The sequence below is a fragment of the Gadus macrocephalus genome, chromosome 7 (genome assembly GCF_031168955.1).
Source record: "Gadus macrocephalus chromosome 7, ASM3116895v1".
Classification (NCBI taxonomy): Eukaryota; Metazoa; Chordata; class Actinopteri; order Gadiformes; family Gadidae; genus Gadus; species Gadus macrocephalus.
The window spans coordinates 1528271-1547156 of NC_082388.1; the positions used below are offsets into that span (position 1 = coordinate 1528271).

At 44.3% G+C, this 18886-nt stretch overlaps 2 protein-coding genes across 9 annotated transcripts in view; one reads left to right on the forward strand and one right to left on the reverse strand.

The window, feature by feature from the left end:
* The window catches only part of LOC132460630 (NACHT, LRR and PYD domains-containing protein 3-like), a 521671-nt gene that overhangs the window by 107676 nt on the left and 395109 nt on the right, over window positions 1–18886 (reverse strand). For 4 of the 8 annotated variants that reach the window (XM_060055368.1, XM_060055362.1, XM_060055360.1 and 1 more), the window contains exons 1-3: window positions 11089–11236; window positions 10682–10904; window positions 971–1249 (exon numbers count right to left, since the gene is read on the reverse strand). In XM_060055368.1, coding sequence (XP_059911351.1) covers window positions 971–1249; window positions 10682–10904; window positions 11089–11229 — 643 coding nt within the window. In that variant the 5' untranslated portion in view covers window positions 11230–11236. Of the gene's footprint in view, window positions 1–970; window positions 1250–10681; window positions 10905–11088; window positions 11269–18886 lie in introns of those variants that run through there. The other 4 variants (XM_060055358.1, XM_060055357.1, XM_060055359.1 and 1 more) reach the window with 3 other exon arrangements.
* The window catches only part of LOC132460662 (tripartite motif-containing protein 16-like), a 60579-nt gene that overhangs the window by 13041 nt on the left and 28652 nt on the right, over window positions 1–18886 (forward strand). The window lies entirely within an intron of this gene.

The window sequence follows — 18886 nt, forward strand, 5'->3', positions numbered from 1 at the left end:
TTAAGGACAATATAAATATATATACAACACCCTATATACATATATATATATATATATATATATATATATAAACATATACACATACATACATATGTGTGACCTATGCTTGGCCCTAATTGAAAATATGTTGACTCATGTTCAAAATTTGATTCTGAACAACTTTTGTATTGGACTCAAGATCATAGGAGTCCAATTTGATGTTGATGTAAGCATTTCAGTCTTTATGCATTTTAAACCACACCCTTTTTAGAAGTCAATGGCTCCTGGGCGCTTTATTTTTTTTATTGTACAGACTTCGCTTAATGTCAGATTGAAGACATTGGTCCATAGATGATAGGTGCTAAAGTATTTTTTTCTGAGTGAAAAAACCTAGGATCCTTAAATAATTTAGTCATAGGTTCTTGAGGCATATTTGTTCACCATGAGGATATGCATGTGTTAACAAACGATCATGACTCTAAGTCAAAGCGGTTATTAGATATGTTTGTTCAAAGTTTGCATTTTTGGACTGTTGCTATAGTGCCACCTTTGGGCCAATCAGTGTAATATTTATTCTCTCGATCATCAGGCAGATCCCGCCCTGCAGAGCGGGTTTTATAAAAAGACAAAGACAATCCACACACAGGCAGGTCAAGTTCCACCCTCTGACGATGTACCACTCAACAAAAATATAGATTCAGTTTTACCCCTTTAGAAAAAGGTCTGAGGGTTTACAGTGAGAGTTACCAAACTATAAAAGGGATCCTGTCAAACTAGCAATAACACCATTGAGCCAAGGAATACATCAGCACTAAGTAAAACCCCTACCTCTCAAAAAAAGTAAGTCGTATTCCACACAAATGCAATCCCGAGTGGATGATAATGAATCACTGGATCCCAGTGGATTAAAGGACAAAGAAGCTCACCTCTTGTTGAAACAAAGCTGGCAGAGAATGTTTCTTTAAAAAGTAGATTCATGGTAACAACTCACCCACACCAGCAGGAGGCGACATCAGACCCAGGGTGGAGCATAAGTGTTGGTCCCTCTTCTTCATACTATCAATCATCGCTTGACTTGCTCTCTCCCCTTTCCCCATCACCATGTCGATCAGACAACGTGCTTGGTCTGCTCTGATCGTCTGGCCCTCCATCACAGAGTCCTTTTCCTCAGTACTGAACACCTTCTGCTGCCAAAGGTCATCCAGGAGACCTTTGATAACTGGGTCTGAGACTTTATCCACAAATTTAGAACGGATCCTTCCAAGCTCCCCTGGAAGAGAAATCAAAAGGCAATATGAAATGACAATGAGCACACATAATAGTTGATTCATTAAACTCGTCTTTATTGGGGTAAAGATAAAATCATTTGTTGCACCAACTTGTTCACTCACAACATAAAAAAGTCCTTAAAACAAACAACTTTGATACTTCTTTAAAACCTTGTTTCTAGTTCAGATCATTAACTCTAAAAACCCATGCTTATCATACAGCAAAATTCAACAGTTTGTGCATTAAGATAAACACAGCTTACCTGCCATAGTTTATATTAAGGTGGCTTTGCGCCTATTCTATATACTTTCGAATATACTTTGGTTTTTCCCTCACTCTTCCTTGAGGCTAACGCCAGATTTTTTTGTGGTTAGAATATTTTCTTTGACATTACGAATGTCTACATTACAAATAATGTCTATTCTATGACGTGTGTTTCATGCGTGCAGACTAACCATCATCAACAATCTAGTGTAGAGAATAATCCTATTTCCTATCACTTTAATCTGTAGAAGAGCTTTTGTCCAAAAAAGATTCAGAGACCTTCAAAAGGATTTACTTAGAGGAACTCTCTCATGACCTGATGGTATCTTTACACTTTTCGGCATACAATGGTTTTAGTTTTTTAGTTGTGGGGCTGTAAAGGAACAGTAAACCAATGTATTTTTGGTTTAAAGTTTAAACGTTTGGTGACATATTTACATTATAATTCTTGCTTCATCTTATCAATACAACTGGTCAAAAAAAGTACATTTTATTAATATGAGGGTTTTGGACTGACCCAACCCAGGGCCGGCTAATTTTGCTGCCCTAGGAGAGATTTGCATTCGTGAACTTTGCTGGAGCACATTTCTCTCATGTAAAAATAAGAAAAATCGAAAAAATAATAAATACTATCTGGACAGTTTGATCACCACTGGTTTAATTTTTGGATTACAATTATTTTGATGATTGAGTGCATGCAGGTGAGGAGGAAGGCATCTTGAATGAGGGCCGCTGCCCTGTGAAAACCATAATCGTAACCTTGAATCGGCTAAATATAGGTTGATCTTTCGTTATACTTGCCCCAGACTATGCTTCAATAGTGATTAAACAATGATTAAAACGGCCTATTGTGATGGAAGTATTCTTTTGCTTCGTCTCACACGCTGTCATTGTTGTTTCTCTTGCTCACGCACACTCTAAAATCATTGGCAAATAGCACAAATGTAGAAGGAAAACAAAATTCCTGGTATACGTATCTCCTTTTTGATAACAATTAAAAAATGAAGTAAAGTTGCAAACAGCATTTTACGGTTGCCAAGTCTAAAGTCGACCAATGAGACCCTGTCAGACCATTAAGACCCTAACAGACCATTAAGACCCTGACGCAGACCATGAAGACCGTTTTTGTTTGCATACGGTTGACAACGCTGGAATAGCATCAGCTTGGACCTGTTGATGGGCGAAAAAAATTGTCATGAGCGTACGTTAAAAGGCTGAGGAGTTATGATTCTTTAAAGTTTTCAATTGATTGCTTTAGCGCCCCCTACAGTCCTATTTTGATTAACTTTAGCCTGGTTAACCTTGACTGATGCTTCTCTAAATACACCAAGTTTGGTGATGATTGACTCACGTTATCCCCGCCTTTAGTCACCTATCATTGATTGGGCTAATTTGGACGTCCAGCCGCCATTTTGTTACAGGTTCTGGGTTTCCTAGGAACATTTGCTCAACCATGAGGAGATACAAATGTCTACCGGATTTCATGACTGTAAACTAAAAAGTTCAAATAATATGTCTGTCCAAAGTCTGCATTTTCAATTAATTGATATAGCTCCCCCTATCGCCTGATCTGGGTAAAATTTGGAGAGGTTGCGTTTTCCATTGTTTTACCGCTTCCGATAAGGATACAATTTGGAGGGGTTCATCTCTGGCGGCCATGTTGTTTTTTTCAATCAACTTCATTTTACTTGGGCAGTTGGAACTTTGGTCCCCAACAGCCACTTAGTTGGTCCAATTCAAATCAAACATTCTGTCTATGAACTGTGGTTATTTTGGTCACAGGCCACGCCTATTTCGATGCCCTAATTGGAAATATGTAGACTTTATCTTGTTCAGAATATGATCCTGAACAAAATTGGACTCCAGATCATAGGAGTCCATTTTGATGTTGATATAAGCAATCAAGTCTTTTTGTAATTTAAACCACACCCTTTTTAGAAGTCAATGGCTCCTGGGCGCTTTAACCTTTTTTGTACAGACTTCGCTCACTGTCAGATTGAAGACATTGGTCCTTAGATGATATGTGCTGGAGGATTTTTGTCTAAGTGAAGAAACCTAGGATCCTTAGGGAATTGAGTATTTTTAACAAAGTTCGAGATAGTCGTAAATTTATCCAAATAAAGTCATAGGTTCTTGAGGCTTATTTGTTCACCATGAGGATATGCAAAGTGTCATGACTCATGACACGTCATGACACGTCAAAGCGGTTATGAGATATAATATATATAATATAGATGTTGGGCCAATCAGTGTAATATTTGCTCTCTGTTAATCTTGAGTCAGCCTCTACAGCTGTAGTAAGTTTCATAAAAAGCATGCGAGCGGTTCAGGCTCTGTCAAAGTCAAACGTGGCGGAATAATAATAATAAAACTAAGAATTACAATAGGTTGCCTTCGCACTTTGTGCTTGGCACCCTAATAATAAAAACACTTGTCACGGCATCCGAAGTCGAAGTGACAAGAAAACAGGCTCCTCCATGTTGATTTCTAGCTCTGTTTGTAGCATCTTGTTGATGCGCACAGCTAAGACTGCAGCTCCAAGTTCCAGCCTGGGTATGGTTGTTTGCTTAAGTGGCGCTACTCTGGCCTTTCCCATGACGAAAGCAATGCTCACCTCTCTCCTGGTGTTCATCAGCCGGAGGTAAGATACCGAGCCATACCCCACTTCACTGGCATCACAGAAATGATGCATCTGTGCTGCTGCTATTGCTCCAAAGTTTTTGGGTGCAAAGCTTCTGGTGATATTAAATGCATCCAATAAAGCTAGGCTACTCAGCCACTTTTGCCACGCTTGAGCCATTTCTTGTGGGATTTGGTCATCCCAAACCAGCTTTCTTTTGCACAACCCCTGCAAGATTTGTCTTGCAGGGAGAATAACTGGTGCCAGGAAGCCAAGTGGGTCATATATTGAGCTTACTATGGACAGAATGCCTCGTCTGGTCACTGAGTGGGGTTTTACCTCAATACTGAACGTGAAGGTATCCTGCTCTACATTCCATTGAGCTCCAAGCGCCCTTTCCATGGGAAGCTGATCTTTGTCCAGGTCCAGTGTTTTAACTCCTTTAGCTCTCTGATCTTCGGGGATGGCTGCCAGGACGGAGCGATGGTTGCTCACCCATTTGTTGAGCCGAAATCCCCCTTTGGCGCACAGGTGTGTGAGGTTCTCATAGAGATATGTTGCTTGCTCCACGGTATTTACAGCTTTTAAGCAGTCGTCAACGTAAATGTTCTGCCGGATGGTGTTTACAATCTCAGCTACATAATCATTTTGGTTGTCATCAGCTGTCTTCAACAGGGCAAATGTGGCACAACTTGGGGAAGAGACAGCTCCAAAGATGTGCACTGTCATCCTTTGCTCCGCCAGCTCTTGCGTAACATCCCCGTCTGGCCACCAGAGAAAGCGCAGATAGTTTACATCCTCTTTTGCCACTCTCACCTGGTGGAACATTCCCTCAATGTCAGTCATAACAGCTATGGGGCCCTGGCGGAAACGAAGCAATACGCCTACCAGTGAATTTGTTAAGTCAGGGCCTTGCAGCAGCTCTTTGTTTAGAGATGTTCCACCGTACACGGATGCACAATCAAACACCACGCGCAAAGTCCTTTTGCGTGGGTGGTAGACTCCGTGATGTGGTATAAACCATGCTTTTCCACTTTTATGTTCCAACTGGTCTTGTGGTATGACTTCCGCATATCCTTTTGCTACAACATCCTTCATGAATTCTTTGTATTCGTTAAAGAACTTTGGATCTCTTTTGAACTTCTTTAACAGGTGCTGTGCCCTTTGCTGGGCTACAGCTTTGTTGTTGGGAAGATTCACGTTATCTTTACGAAAGGGGAGCTTTAAGCTGTAATGGCCATTTTCCAGAACAGCTGAGCTTGACACTTTGACCATAAACTGTTGGTCTTCCACGGACATCACTTTTTTGCCCTCATAGTGCTGCTCAACAAAGTCTTGATTATATTGCTGGACCAACAGATCTTCAACGGATATGCGATTAACCTGCACCGTACCTGCAGCTGCACTTCCATCACTAGTCATGTTGAATGGGCCATTGACAACCCACCCTAGTCGAGTCTTCACAGCGTAGGGCCCAATACCCTCGCTATTAATTACTCTCCATGGCTCCATGGCCTTTGGGGCATTGACACCTATAAGCAGCCCAATGCTGGCATCAATTGGTGTCAAGTCAACCTCATCCAGGTAAGGCCATTTTCTAATATCCTCATTCTTAGGGATATTTTCTTGGGAGACTGGGATGGATTTGTGTGTGTAGACATCAGGCAGTTTAAGGTATCCATTTCCATTCAAAGCAGCAACTTCCAATCCAGAGATTTTGTAGCTAGACACTGGCTTCTCTTGACCCATTGTCCTGAGCAATATGTCCTTCCATTAGCATTTAGTTGTTGCATCAACTCCTCAGTGCAGAATGTTGCAGTGCTTCCTCCATCCAAGAAGGCATATGTTTGCACAGTTTTTGTTCCCTTGCCCAATTTCACCTTTACTGGGACTATTGAGAGTGCACTCTCTTTAATGCCGGCCCCAGTGTGGCTACCAGCGCTCAGGGAAACCAAGGCACTGGACATGGATGCTTCTATGAGTTGCATCCTAGCTGGTTGGTCTCTTTGACTGTCTTTTGTTTCTATGTGCAAGATGGTTGGATGAGTCTTGTGGCAGGCTTCACATGTCATACGATTTTTACAGTACTTGCTCATGTGTCCTTTTTCCAGGCATCCAAATCACAATCCATTGGCTCTCATGAATTCCACTTTTTCTTTGTTGGGTTTTCCTTTAAACAACACACATGTTTCCATTGAGTGGTCTTTGCTACAAAACAGGCAGGGTCTTTTAATGGCATTCCTTGTTATTTGTTTATGCTCCACTTCCATCCTACTTTTTGCATTTTCAAAGACAGGGGTGACGGTGGTGGCAAAACTGCTCCCCCTGCTGGACTTTTGTGGTACCTTGAGTTTGGCTCTATTTTCCACTGATAGTGGCATATTTATTTCACCAAACATGGGATCCAGTAGAGCACGAGTTTTCTTCTCAATGAACTGGAGGAGATCTTCAAACTTTGGACGTCTGCATTGCCTTTCCTGAATATCACAGACGATTGTTCTCCAGTTACCACGCAGCTTAAAGGGTAACTTTGATGCAATTATCCTCAGGTTTGCTGCATTTTCCAGTTCCTCCACATAGTCAATTCCTGACAAGGTGTTGTAGCAGCTTCGGAGAAAGATTGAATATGCTCTTAATGCAGGGCCATCCTCTGCTTTTATAGCCGTCCAATTTAATGTTTTGCTCATGAATGCCATTGTGATCCTCATCTTGTTTCCAAAATGCCACTCAAGCTGCTTCCTTGCTTCATTATATCCACTTTCCATATCCATATGCTGACAGCTGCGTACAATTTGTCTTGGCTGCCCCACGGTGTACTGCTCCAGGTAGTAGAGTCTATCTTGCATATTGTCCGTTTTGTTTTCTATGCCTTGCTCAAAGGCTCTAATGAATGAATGGAAGTGCAGTGGGTCACCATCAAAGCTGGGAATCTCTCTAACTGGCAGGAGGGAGGCTTTCTGACGTTTTATCAATATTTCAGTTATGTCATTCTGCCTTTTCAGAACGTCTACAACATTTTATGGGCTAGTGGTTCTTGCATGAATACGGCTGTCAATTGGGGCAGTGATTGGTTCAGATTTCGGTGTACGATGTTGGGGGTTTTGCATTTTAGCACGGGGGGGTTGAGATAAGGCGGAGCGATGTTGACTTGTGCGGCTGCTTGCTTTCGAACGTACTGAGCCATCTCCGGCTTGCCGTAGTACTTTTGCTTTAGCTTCTGCGGCTGCCAGTTCAGCTGTTAATGCAAGCGTTTCTTGCTTGGCCTTTATCTTTGCCTCCTCCATATCCAATGCATGCTTTTGTTCCAACGTTTTGACTTTGACACCCAGAGCAGCGCGCTCAGCCTCGGCTTCTACGCAGGCGGTTGTTAATGACTTGGAGCCGCTGGCGCACAATGACACTTGTGACGCGCTACGGCCAATCTCACTGCATGCTTGTTCTTCATCGTCATTATCAACTTGTTCACCTAAAGCATTTATGTCGTCCACTTCTTCACGAGCCTCTTCACCATCATCATCCTCACACATCCATAAGCGAACGGTTGTTAGGAATTCTTTGAATTCGATTAACTTTGGCTCATACCACCGAGTATGATCATCTTCTCTTTCATCAACCTCTAGCAGTGATTGCACATCCACTTGCAGGTCCATAAAGTTTGTTAACAGCTCGTTGAATGTGTCCAGATGTTTATTCACATTTTCTTTATCGTCATTTGTCTTTACCATATGAAGCACTCCATTCTTTTTTCTCGTCAGAGCGCCGAGCTTTCCTCTGCGTGATCTAATTGTTTGCAACAATTTCCTTTCTGGGTCCACACCTTGATCAGTATCGCTTTCCATTTCCAATTCTTAATTTTCACACAAATATTGGCATAAGCAGTGAGCAGTGATCGCTTCCAACGAAAGACCTGACGAGGCTTCACCGCGCGCCGGCGGTCTGTTCAGCTCGGTACTCACGGTAGACGGTCGTCAAACATTTTCCATTCATCAGCCGAGAGCAGGACTTTAGCGCTGCAAACTTGTCCAATCCATTTTCCAGTCAGTCCAGAATCGAGATAATTTTGACTTAATGTCACGGCATCCGAAGTCGAGTGATGCCTCCGGGGCATTAACTGTGGTGTTTGAGAAACGCACTCCAAAACTTGGTTTTCTTCCATCCAAGAAGTTAACTCAACAAAGGCAACTCTCGGGGTCGTGCGGTGTACTGGGGCACGAGAGTTGTGTCAACGTTAAAACCTGGGCTCCACTTGGGAAACGTTGTTAAAAACCTTAGTTCTAGAAACCCAACCTTGGGATCCACCCGAGATTAGCGTTGGTAATTAGACTTAGAGACCCAACCTTGGGATCCACCCGAGATAAACGTTGGTACCTACTTTTAATAGGCCACTTTTCATCTATATTCTTCTTCTTTTACTGTCTTTTCTTTTCAAATCTATACTCAGTTGTAAAAGTTATTGTGTTTATTGGACCTAAGAATAAATCTACCTGACTACATTTGTAGTAGGTAAACTCAATCGTTCGAGTCCTTTTCCCTGTCGATCCCTCGACACAGGCAAAGCCGAACGACGCGCTCTCCCAGCTGATCCCCTCACGGTGAGTGGCGCATTGTACAGGCAATGGTTGATTGTGACTGACGTGTATAGGGGGTGACAAGGCAAAAAGATACATCATCATTTCGTATTAACTATTATTATTACGGGTCTGAATTTGTATTAAAGTAAACTGTTGTGAAGGGACTTAACAGAGTGACCTGGGTCGGACCGGATTACGACTGAGCCGAGCCGGACCGAGCGCCTCCGTGAAACCGACGATTCACGGAAACAAGCGGGCTCGACCTAGGTTGGTCCCGGGGAGCGTACGTGCGACACCCAGACTCACACTCACAAAACACACCCCTGCGGAGCGGTGTGTGTGTGTCGTACGCGACCGTTCCCAATAAATCACCGGCGAGTGCGGTGCCAAACACTCGACAATACACACACTTCCAACCCAAGGCAAAGGATGGCCGGAACAACACTAACAATTACAATAGGTTGCCTGCGCACTTTGTGCTTGGTACCCTTATAATAAACTCGAGCAAATTATATCCCAGCCTTCCAAAACAAAGACTTGTTTTAGGGTAAATGATAACGTTGGTTAAATAATTTTTGGAAAGAACAGCTAATACAGCGGTAATAAGTTGTACTTTTAAATCAATGCAGCTGCAAACACCGTACAGCAAACACATATTTACTTGACACAGACATCGTGTACAAGCCATAGATAGTATATCAAATGGATGTAGCATCCGGGCAGACCTCAGTTATTCCAACTGCATCCAATTCTCTTCACTTATGAGCATCGCCATCTTGTCGTAGTTTGACTCCGCCTCATTTCCTCTAAACCAAAAAAGGGCATTAATGTGACGTCGGGGGGAGGGAGATACGCCCATCTCGGTGACGTACACCGAATTAGCTCGTAGTTCATTAGTTTTTAAACGATCGGTTGGTACAGTCGACCGCAGAGCAAGGAATCTTGGCACCGGAATGAACAATAGGAATGAACGCAGTCGAGGTCAAGATGACGGAGATAGCAAAAACTAGTCTCCGAGGCGAGATGAGGGTCAGCGGCTAGCTGTCACTCAATAGGCCGCGCCCCTCATAATTCATAAATTTTAACCTCCAATAAAATAAAAACTAGAATGCTTAAAAAAAAAAACACCCCCCTCAGTGTTGTCATGGAGATATGAACTAAACATACTGTCTGAATGTTTTTTTGGACCAGCCTGTAAATAGCAGCCTGGACCATAGCAACCACCTGCTACTGTAATGTTTGTCACTTACGCATTGGATGCTGGTCGAACTCGCTGTGGTTGGGGCTTGGTACAAGCCCATAACTTTTAGGATGATGAGTATTCGATCGTGAGAAAACATTGTTTTACCGTGAGAGAGTGTTGAAAAGAATGAATGAATGCGGGTGCGTGTGTGTGCGTTTAAAAGAATGAATGAATGTTGGTGCGCGTGTTTGCACCCATTTGTTTAAACACATGCAAACTAAACACGTAACTAGGGCTCGATCGATACAGATTTTTTAGGGCCGGTACCAATTTTTCTTTCATCAGCCTTAGCCGATAACAGATACGCCAATACCGATTTTCTTGAGCCGATATTTGGAGCCGATAATACTCTGGAAATCCTCTGGAAACAAGCAATATACTCGTCTATATTATGGGCCTCCCCTGGCCGAGAGTATTAATCAATCAAATCGATGTATCAATATAGGAGGGCCAAAAGCGTTGCTGTTTTACCGACCGGATATATCGGTCGATCACTACACGTAACGCATAATAGAGTCCATGGCAGTGTATATTAACGGGGGGACATATGCATATTATGAACGCAATTCAATACAGATTATGTATACACAACTGTTAAGATGTCAATGTATTGCCACGTATCATTAAATAGACCCACCAGTGTTTCCCATACATAGACCAATGTGTGGCGCAGCGCCACAGAAACAACAACAAGCGCCACAAATTGATTCTGCTTTTTTTTTAAGAGTCTCTTACTGCCCCACGGTGTGTCGGCCAGTTCCTCCTGGTTCATCTCCGTCAGGCAGAGCTTTGTGATGTCCGCCACTCCCTCTATGGCGCGCCTCCTCTGCTCCTTCTTACCATCCAACTCCTCCTCCTCCCTCTGACTCTCTGAGCATTGTGGGTCCTCTGAGGCCTGATACCTCCTGTGCTTCTTCATCTCCTTGTCTTGAAAAGCGTGTGCGTTCTCCTCAGCCCTCTGGAACAAAACAAACATCAAGGAGAATTTTACTCTGAACTCACTGAGGACATCAGAGGCATCTGTCCTGGATTCACGGCCGCTGGTCTAAAGAGGGAAGCCTGGAGACTATTAGCACCACAATAGATGCTTTCTAATGTTCATGAAGAGCTGAAGTCAAATGTCTTGGTGGACATTTACACACCTTGATCAGCTCTGTTTGATGCTTCTGTACAGATCTGGTAACCTTTGAATTCTTCTGGTGTGGTCTGTGAGAAACACACACACACACACACACACACACACACACACACACACACACACACACACACACGTGATGGGACATTGGTACTGTTAGGACGGGCTGTTCTTCTCCAGCTCATCATCGGTCTCTACAAGATCTTAGTACAAAGTCGTTACCATGGCGGCGGCGCGCATAGTTCGCGACGCCCTGTGTCTCACCGGATTTTGCAAAGTAGTGTTAATTTACTTGTTTTATGTAAGCCTTTTCGCTAAAAACTGTTTAGCGTATACATCGTATAGCCGACAGGAACTTTTGGACATCGGTTCCTGCAATTCTGTCAACTTTACGGACTTTACGGATGCATTTGGTCTCATCTCGGAAATAGCCAGGACAGCGGAGCCAACTGACAAACGGAGCCGGAGCACCAACGGACAGCGGTGGCGTCACAGATGTAAACAGAGAGGGTCGTGCGGAGGTCTGAATGCTAGACTAAAGCTAGCGCCTCACAGACCATCGCTTCCCAGCATCTTTCTCGCCAATGTCCGATCCCTGGCTAACAAAATGGACGAACTGCGACTGAGGATCACCACCAACAAATGGATTATGGACAGCAACATCATGATTTTCACAGAAACCTGGCTCAACAGCAACGTTCCGGATAGTGCCATCGAGCTAGCAGAACGCTACACTCTCTGTGCAGACAGAACGAAGGAGTCTGGTAAGACTAGAGAATAGGGGGTCTGTGTATTTATGTTAACAAAGCTTGGTGCACGGACACTACCACCATCGAGAGTCACTGCTCGGATAACATAGAATATCTCATGCTGAAATGTAGACCTTTCTATCTGCCCAGAGAGTTTACATCCACCATTGTGACTGCAGCCTACATTCCCCCGGACGCTAATGCTGCATTTGCAATGAAAGAACTGCACAATGCAATTAAACAACAGACTATGACCCCCGAGGCAGCCTTTATTGTTGCGGGTGACTTCAACCACTCCAACCTAAAGTCTGTACTCCCCAAATTCCGCCAACATGTCTCCTGCCCCACTAGAGGAGACAAGACATTAGACCATGTATACACAAACATAGCTGATGCTTACAAAGCCGTCCCCCTCCCCCACCTTGGTCAATCTGACCACCTCTCTTTGTTCCTACTGCCTAAGTACTCCCCACTCATCAGACGGGTGAAACCCACAGTGAGGACAGTCAAGGTTTGGCCAGAGGGAGCAGACTCTGCACTTCAGCAGCGGTTTGGTAGCACTGTCTGGAGGGATTTTGCCACTCAGGCCACCATCGACTCCCACACGGACATTGATATATACGCATCCTCTGTTCTGAAACGTATGAACTCTGAAATCAACAGTGTCACCACCCTCAAACGGATTACCACATTCCCTAACCAGAAGCCATGGATGAACAGAGAGGTCTGACTCCTATTGAAGGCACGCGACATCGCCTTCAGTTCAGGTGATGCTCGGGCCTACAGCTCATCCAGGGCTAACCTGAAGAGGGGCATCAAAGCGGCCAGGCATTGCTACAAGCTGAGGATCGAGGAGCACTTTAAGAGCAACTCTGACACCCGACGCATGTGGCTGGGCATCCAGGCCATTACGGATTACAAACCGGCCAACATCTCCCCCCCATCCAGTGACGCCTCCCTTCCTGATGAGCTTAACCACTTTTATGGACGCTTTGATAGGGAAAACAGGGAGCTGGTCATCAAGGCTGTGCTCCCTGCAGACCACCAGCCCCTCACTCTCTCCCCCATCGACGTGTGTGCAGCACTGAGCAGGACTAATGCACGGAAGGCTGCTGGACCTGATGGTATCCCTGGACGGGTTCTCAGGGCCTGTGCTGTGCAGCTGACTGAGGTCTCAACTGACATTTTCAACCTGTCACTAGCCCAAGCAATTGTCCCTGTGTGCCTCAAAACCTCCTCCATCGTGCCGGTGCCAAAACACTGCAGCGAGCCTGAATGACTTCCGCCCAGTTGCACTTACCCCCATCATCTCAAAGTGCTTAGAGAGGCTGGTCCTGGCTCACCTCAAAACCTGCCTGCCACCCACACTGGACCCTTTCCAATTCGCCTACCGCCAGAACAGGAGCACAGAGGATGCCATCTCCACGGCACTCCACTCCGCCCTCTCCCACCTTGACAACAACAACACCTATGTCAGAATGATGTTTATTGACTTCAGCTCAGCATTCAACACCATCATCCCCTCCAAACTGATCACCAAGCTTACTGAGCTGGGCATCAACACCTCCCTCTGCACCTGGATACAGGACTTCCTAACCAACAGACCACAGTCTGTCAGGTTGCATGAACACACTTCCTCAACCCTCACCCTGATCACTGGCGTTCCACAGGGCTGTGTGCTGAGCCCCCTCCTCTACTCCCTCTTCACCTACGACTGCACAACTATACATGGTTCCAATAGGATTGTCAAGTTTGCAGACGACACTACGGTGATTGGTCTCATCAGCAACAACGATGAGACAGCCTATAGGGAGGAGGTCCAACACCTAACTGCATGGTGCGCCAACAACAACCTGGCTCTCAACACTAAGAAGACGAAAGAGCTTATCGTGGACTTCAGGAAGTCTAGAGGTGGCACACACACCCCCATCCGTATCAACGGGACGGAGGTTGAGCGTGTCACCAGCTATAGGTTCCTAGGTGTCCACATCTCAGAGGACCTCTCTTGGACCCTCAACACCTCTAAGCTGATCAAGAAGGCTCACCAGCGTCTCTTCTTCTTGAGGAAATTAAAAAAGGCCCATCTGTCTCCTCAGATCCTGGTGAACTTCTACCGCTTCATCATTGAGAGCATCCTTACCAACTGTGTCACAGTATGGTATGGCAACTGCTCTGTCTCTGACCGGAAAGCCCTGCAGAGGGTGGTGAAAACTGCGCAACGCATCATCGGTTCCTCACTCCCCTCCATCGAGGCTGTCCAGAGCAAGCGATGCCTGCAAAAGGCGCGCGGCATCTGCAAGGAGTGTTCTCACCCCAACCACAGACTGTTCACCCTCCTCCCCTCTGGGAGGCGCTACAGGTCTCTACGGACCCGGACTAGCAGGTTTAGGGGAAGCTTTTTCCCTGCGGCTGTCACCCTCCTAAACTCCCCCTCCCCCTCAGTGTCTGCCCCCCCCCCCCCCCCCCCCCCCGCGGCCATTCATTGCACTAATCCATGCTAGTTGACCGAACAATTTTCCCTCTACTTGAATTGACACATCCCCTGTATCAACACCCATAGTACTTTTTAGTACTTTTTAGCAGACATGGGGGACTCGAGTCACATGCCTTGACTCGAGTCAGACTCGAGTCGCAAATTTGAGGACTTGAGACTTGCTTGACTAACACTGATAAAAGACTCGACTTGACTTTGACTTGGTCTTCATGACTTGAGACTTGACTTAGACTTGACACAGATGACTCGAAATGACTTTTTTAAAGTTAGATTAAAGGTTGGATATGGGATTTGCGATACGCCAGCAGATGAAAATACGCAAATCAAATGGTCCTACCCCCTCTCGTTCAACGCTGACTCTGACTCCACCCATTCCAAGTACATGAACGCGCAATCACACACGAGCGCGAACACAGATGCGCGAGAGTGAGCCAGGCTAGCTAGGTTGGAGTTTAGGGTTGTATTCTAGTGCTAGGTCCAAATGTGGATTAGCTAGTAAACTAGCTCCAGTAGCTGCCGCAGGATAACAACAAACAGAAGCTTGCTCTGGGTCACGAGCTTTGAGTACGTGCACGAAAAGGTCACGCGTGGGGAGCGGGGGTAGGGGAGTGCAGTACGACCGTTTGATTGATGTACTGTCCAATGCCACTCGGTGGTTCTGAAAATCATTGGCTGGAGTTTTTCGAGCCCTGCCCGTTCCACAGATGATTAACTTGTTTAATTTTCATGTCAGTAGGCTACTTCTAACTCAGTGGTTGTAAGTGTCTTTTTGTTCAAGACGGAGGCAAGAGTTATGGCAGTCCCTGCATCAAGAACACCAGTTGAACGTGTGTTCAGCCATGGTGGGGTGATAATGTGACCGCATCATTCAGAACTCAGTGACAAAGTACTGTCAAATTATTTTTTTTGCAAATGCAATGCATTGTAAGTCGATGTATGTTGCGAGGCAGCAAGATTGCTACCAGCTTTCAGGCTTGTGTATTACTATTTCCCCTTCCTACAGTATGTGTGATATTACTTTTAAAATATTAATTTTTTTCATGTCTGATGTCATGTGTTGCAAATAATATTCTAACATGTAGGGAGATTGAGTGATTGACTTCAACTGTTCTCGTATACAGCTACCTAGAGGTTCTATTTTATTCTGTTCACAGGTTGGAGGTAATGATCATAAAAACATGTACATAATGGTTTTGGAATGTTTTGAATAGTTTGAGTTATTGTTATTGTTAAGACATTGTTATTGTTAATGTTGAAATAAAACTCAACTTATGAACCACTCTCTCACCGATTTTTAAATGTGGAAACTGGGTTAGATCATCAGATTTTTGTATGACTTGACTTGTGACTTGCTTGACCTGAGCAATGACTTGACTTGTGACTTGCTTGATTCTCACCACAGTGACTTGGGACTTGCTTGAGACTTGAAGGTTATGACTTGAGACTTGCTTGTGACTTGCACATGGATGACTTACCCCCGCCTCTGCTTTTTAGTATTGATAGTATTTTATTACACTATATTTATGTTTATTTATATTTATATCCATGCTAGTTGACTGAACAGTTATCCCTCTACTTGAATTTATATTGCTATATTTATATTTATTTATATTTATATTTACTGCACTTATTGTAACTCAATGCTGCTCTGATAATTCTCTGATAATTCATGTACAAACTGCACTTTACTGCTCCTTTGCACTTCCGGTTGGTCACAAAACCTCGTTTCGTTGTACTCATATTCGTTGCACAATGACAATTAAGTGAATCCAATCCAATCCAATACAGCAGGCGCTTTGTGAAGGGTTTCTTATTGGGACCAGGAGGCCATGAGACATAGAGGGAGGCTGTGGTACCGCCCTCTGGTTCACGACCGTAGATTGTAACCCTAATATACCAAACATCTCTGTAGACGTACTATAACATGTAGTACAATACAATTCATCAAATACATAATAACACAATAGAATTATAATTTTTCATGCAAATTTCGGGAAGAAGTTTGATGATGTTAGGTTTTGTGTGAGGCCACTTCGTGAACTACAGCTCTCCGCTGCTCCCGACGCAAATTATATACGTCACCACTACTCTGGTACAGACATGGGGATCTCTCTGCTCCACTTCACCACTTTTTTCCAAGGGGAGGATAACAGAATCGAAAGAGGTGAAAAGGGAGCTCGACGTCACATACGAGACATGTAGTTTTTCTCATTTTGTTTTCTCTACAGCCTTTGACTAAACAATTGCACAATAAATGGTCAAACTAAAAATAATTGGTCAAACTAAAAATAATAATAATTAAAATCCACAACAACATATGCGTAATCCAGGGCATATAAAGACTGGGACCGGAAAATAATTACTTTCTCTCCGTTGAAACCCTTTCATGTGTTACGATCTCATTTGTCCCATGGGGGTCTACCGGAAGGGGCGGACTTACGAGCTCTATAAATGCTCCGAGACCGGAAATTACTTAAAAAGTGCAACTCGGAAGGCTGGCGTCCAAGGATTCAGGAACGCACCATAACAATAAGATGTTATAACTTTATATCAGTCAGCTGTTATCCTGCTCTACAGCCTCGCAATTCACAGGACCCGCCCCTCTCTGCCGTCACATGCTTTCAGGGACACGGACACACACACACACACACACACACACACACACACACACACACACACACACATAGGCGTCGATTACGGGGGGGACATCTCCCCCCCACTATTTGAAATCCGAATTTTGTCCCCACCAGTTTTAAAAATGTGCAAACCAATTGCGACTGAAAAAATCCCCACATACTCAACCGAAATCGTCGAGTCTAAAATCATGCGATAGGCGCGCTCGAAGACATCATTTATTAGATAGGCCTACCTAATAAACCGTTGGAACACACAAGACCGGAACCCATAGCAACGCCGGTAAACAAACCCCGACTCCGGAGAAGCCCAATCCCTATGAGCTCCCCGCGCTACGGCCATCCGGAGGCACACAGAGCTTTTGGCCGTGATATTATATATACAATTATAATATATTATATACCATTATATATAGAGCTCCGAGAGTCGCAAACGGCAACAATCACTTTCTCCTCCATGCTGCAGTACACCCCGGAATGCACTGCGCTGAGTTTGACGGTTGAACGCTGATTGGCTGTTACGTTACACATGTCACTCAGTGGCCACGCTGTTGAACGCTGATTGGCTGTCATCACGCGAAATTCGTGTCAAAGTTGAAATTTGTGGCGCCACAAATCCTCGTGAACGCGCTCGCCTGTGCACGGCGAAAGTGTGGCGCGACAAATCTAAAAAATTCGCCCGATACGCGTCTGTACGTTCACTTTGTATGGGATCTTGTCGTCCCGTTGCGTTTGGTGTGAACGCACTGGAGAAGTTTCAAGACAAAATTGACATTTTTATTCAGAAAATAGCCGGTCCTTTTGCTTCCTATAAAAAGCATGTTTGTGACACTGGATATCGATATGGATCCGTCATCTAGCCTGCATGTGGAGGGCCACATAAGGTAAGAAATTGGTTTACGTAAACTTTGCTGCTGGTTCTGTTTGCTCGTGAATTATGATGACCTGGCCAAAGGTTACCAACGGTCCTAAGCGATTGTGATCTGATTCTGGTTGGTGCTCCAGTTAGTATGCATTGTATATATAGATTGCAGCTAGTAGCAGCTACACACGGTGCGATTGCTATGCCAATGTGGTTATAGTTGGTTTTGTCTGATTGAGATATGTGACGACTTGGAGCCTGGTAGGCCTATCCTGACATAAATATGTTCTCGCATAACCTGTGTGATTATCCTAAACTGAAGGGGATTTTATTTGCGATGATGTTGTAATGAGTGAAGTCTACATTGGTCCTTCGCAAGTGTTTACTGGTGGTCAGGATTTGGCAGATGCAATTCTCCTCTGGGTGCTTGTATTTTTCTTCTTTTTTTAATGCAGCATAACATATGCTACCAGCAGCCCTTGCTCGTCTTCAAAAGGCTGATGCTCAGTACCTCGTTTCATTGCGTACCCCCTTTACAGTCTGGCATTGTTTGTCTGGTAAACTTTGTTGATGTCAAGATAAGTGTTAAATTGCCAACACTGTTCTTTGTCCTCTGTGTATTAGTATTAGGCCTACATATCCCGAGCCAATACCCTGGTGTTTCCAATGCCATTTTGCAAAACAAGCCAAAACACAAACTGTGGTTTTCAACTTTTATTGTTCGAATAGGATCTTCATAGGGCTGGCCCGAATGCCATTTTTCAGGCTTCGAATACTCGTTGGTTTTTCCGAGCGAATATTCGAAAACTCGTTCTAGAAAAAAACACCATCAAAAACTCCTTATATAGGACCTACTCCCTGGAACCGATGTTGACAGTATCTGCATATTTTGTTGAAGATTTAATAGCTTTTGAACGTTAATTAGTAGGCATAAGTAGGTTGAAGTTCCTTCGTTTTTCCCCGTGAAAGCAAACAGCTATTGCTCCGTTCCAAATCAGCTGTTCTCTGCCATCCCTTACGGGAGCTTTTCAATCATCCCGGAACGTGCATCTTTTCAGGGAATTTGT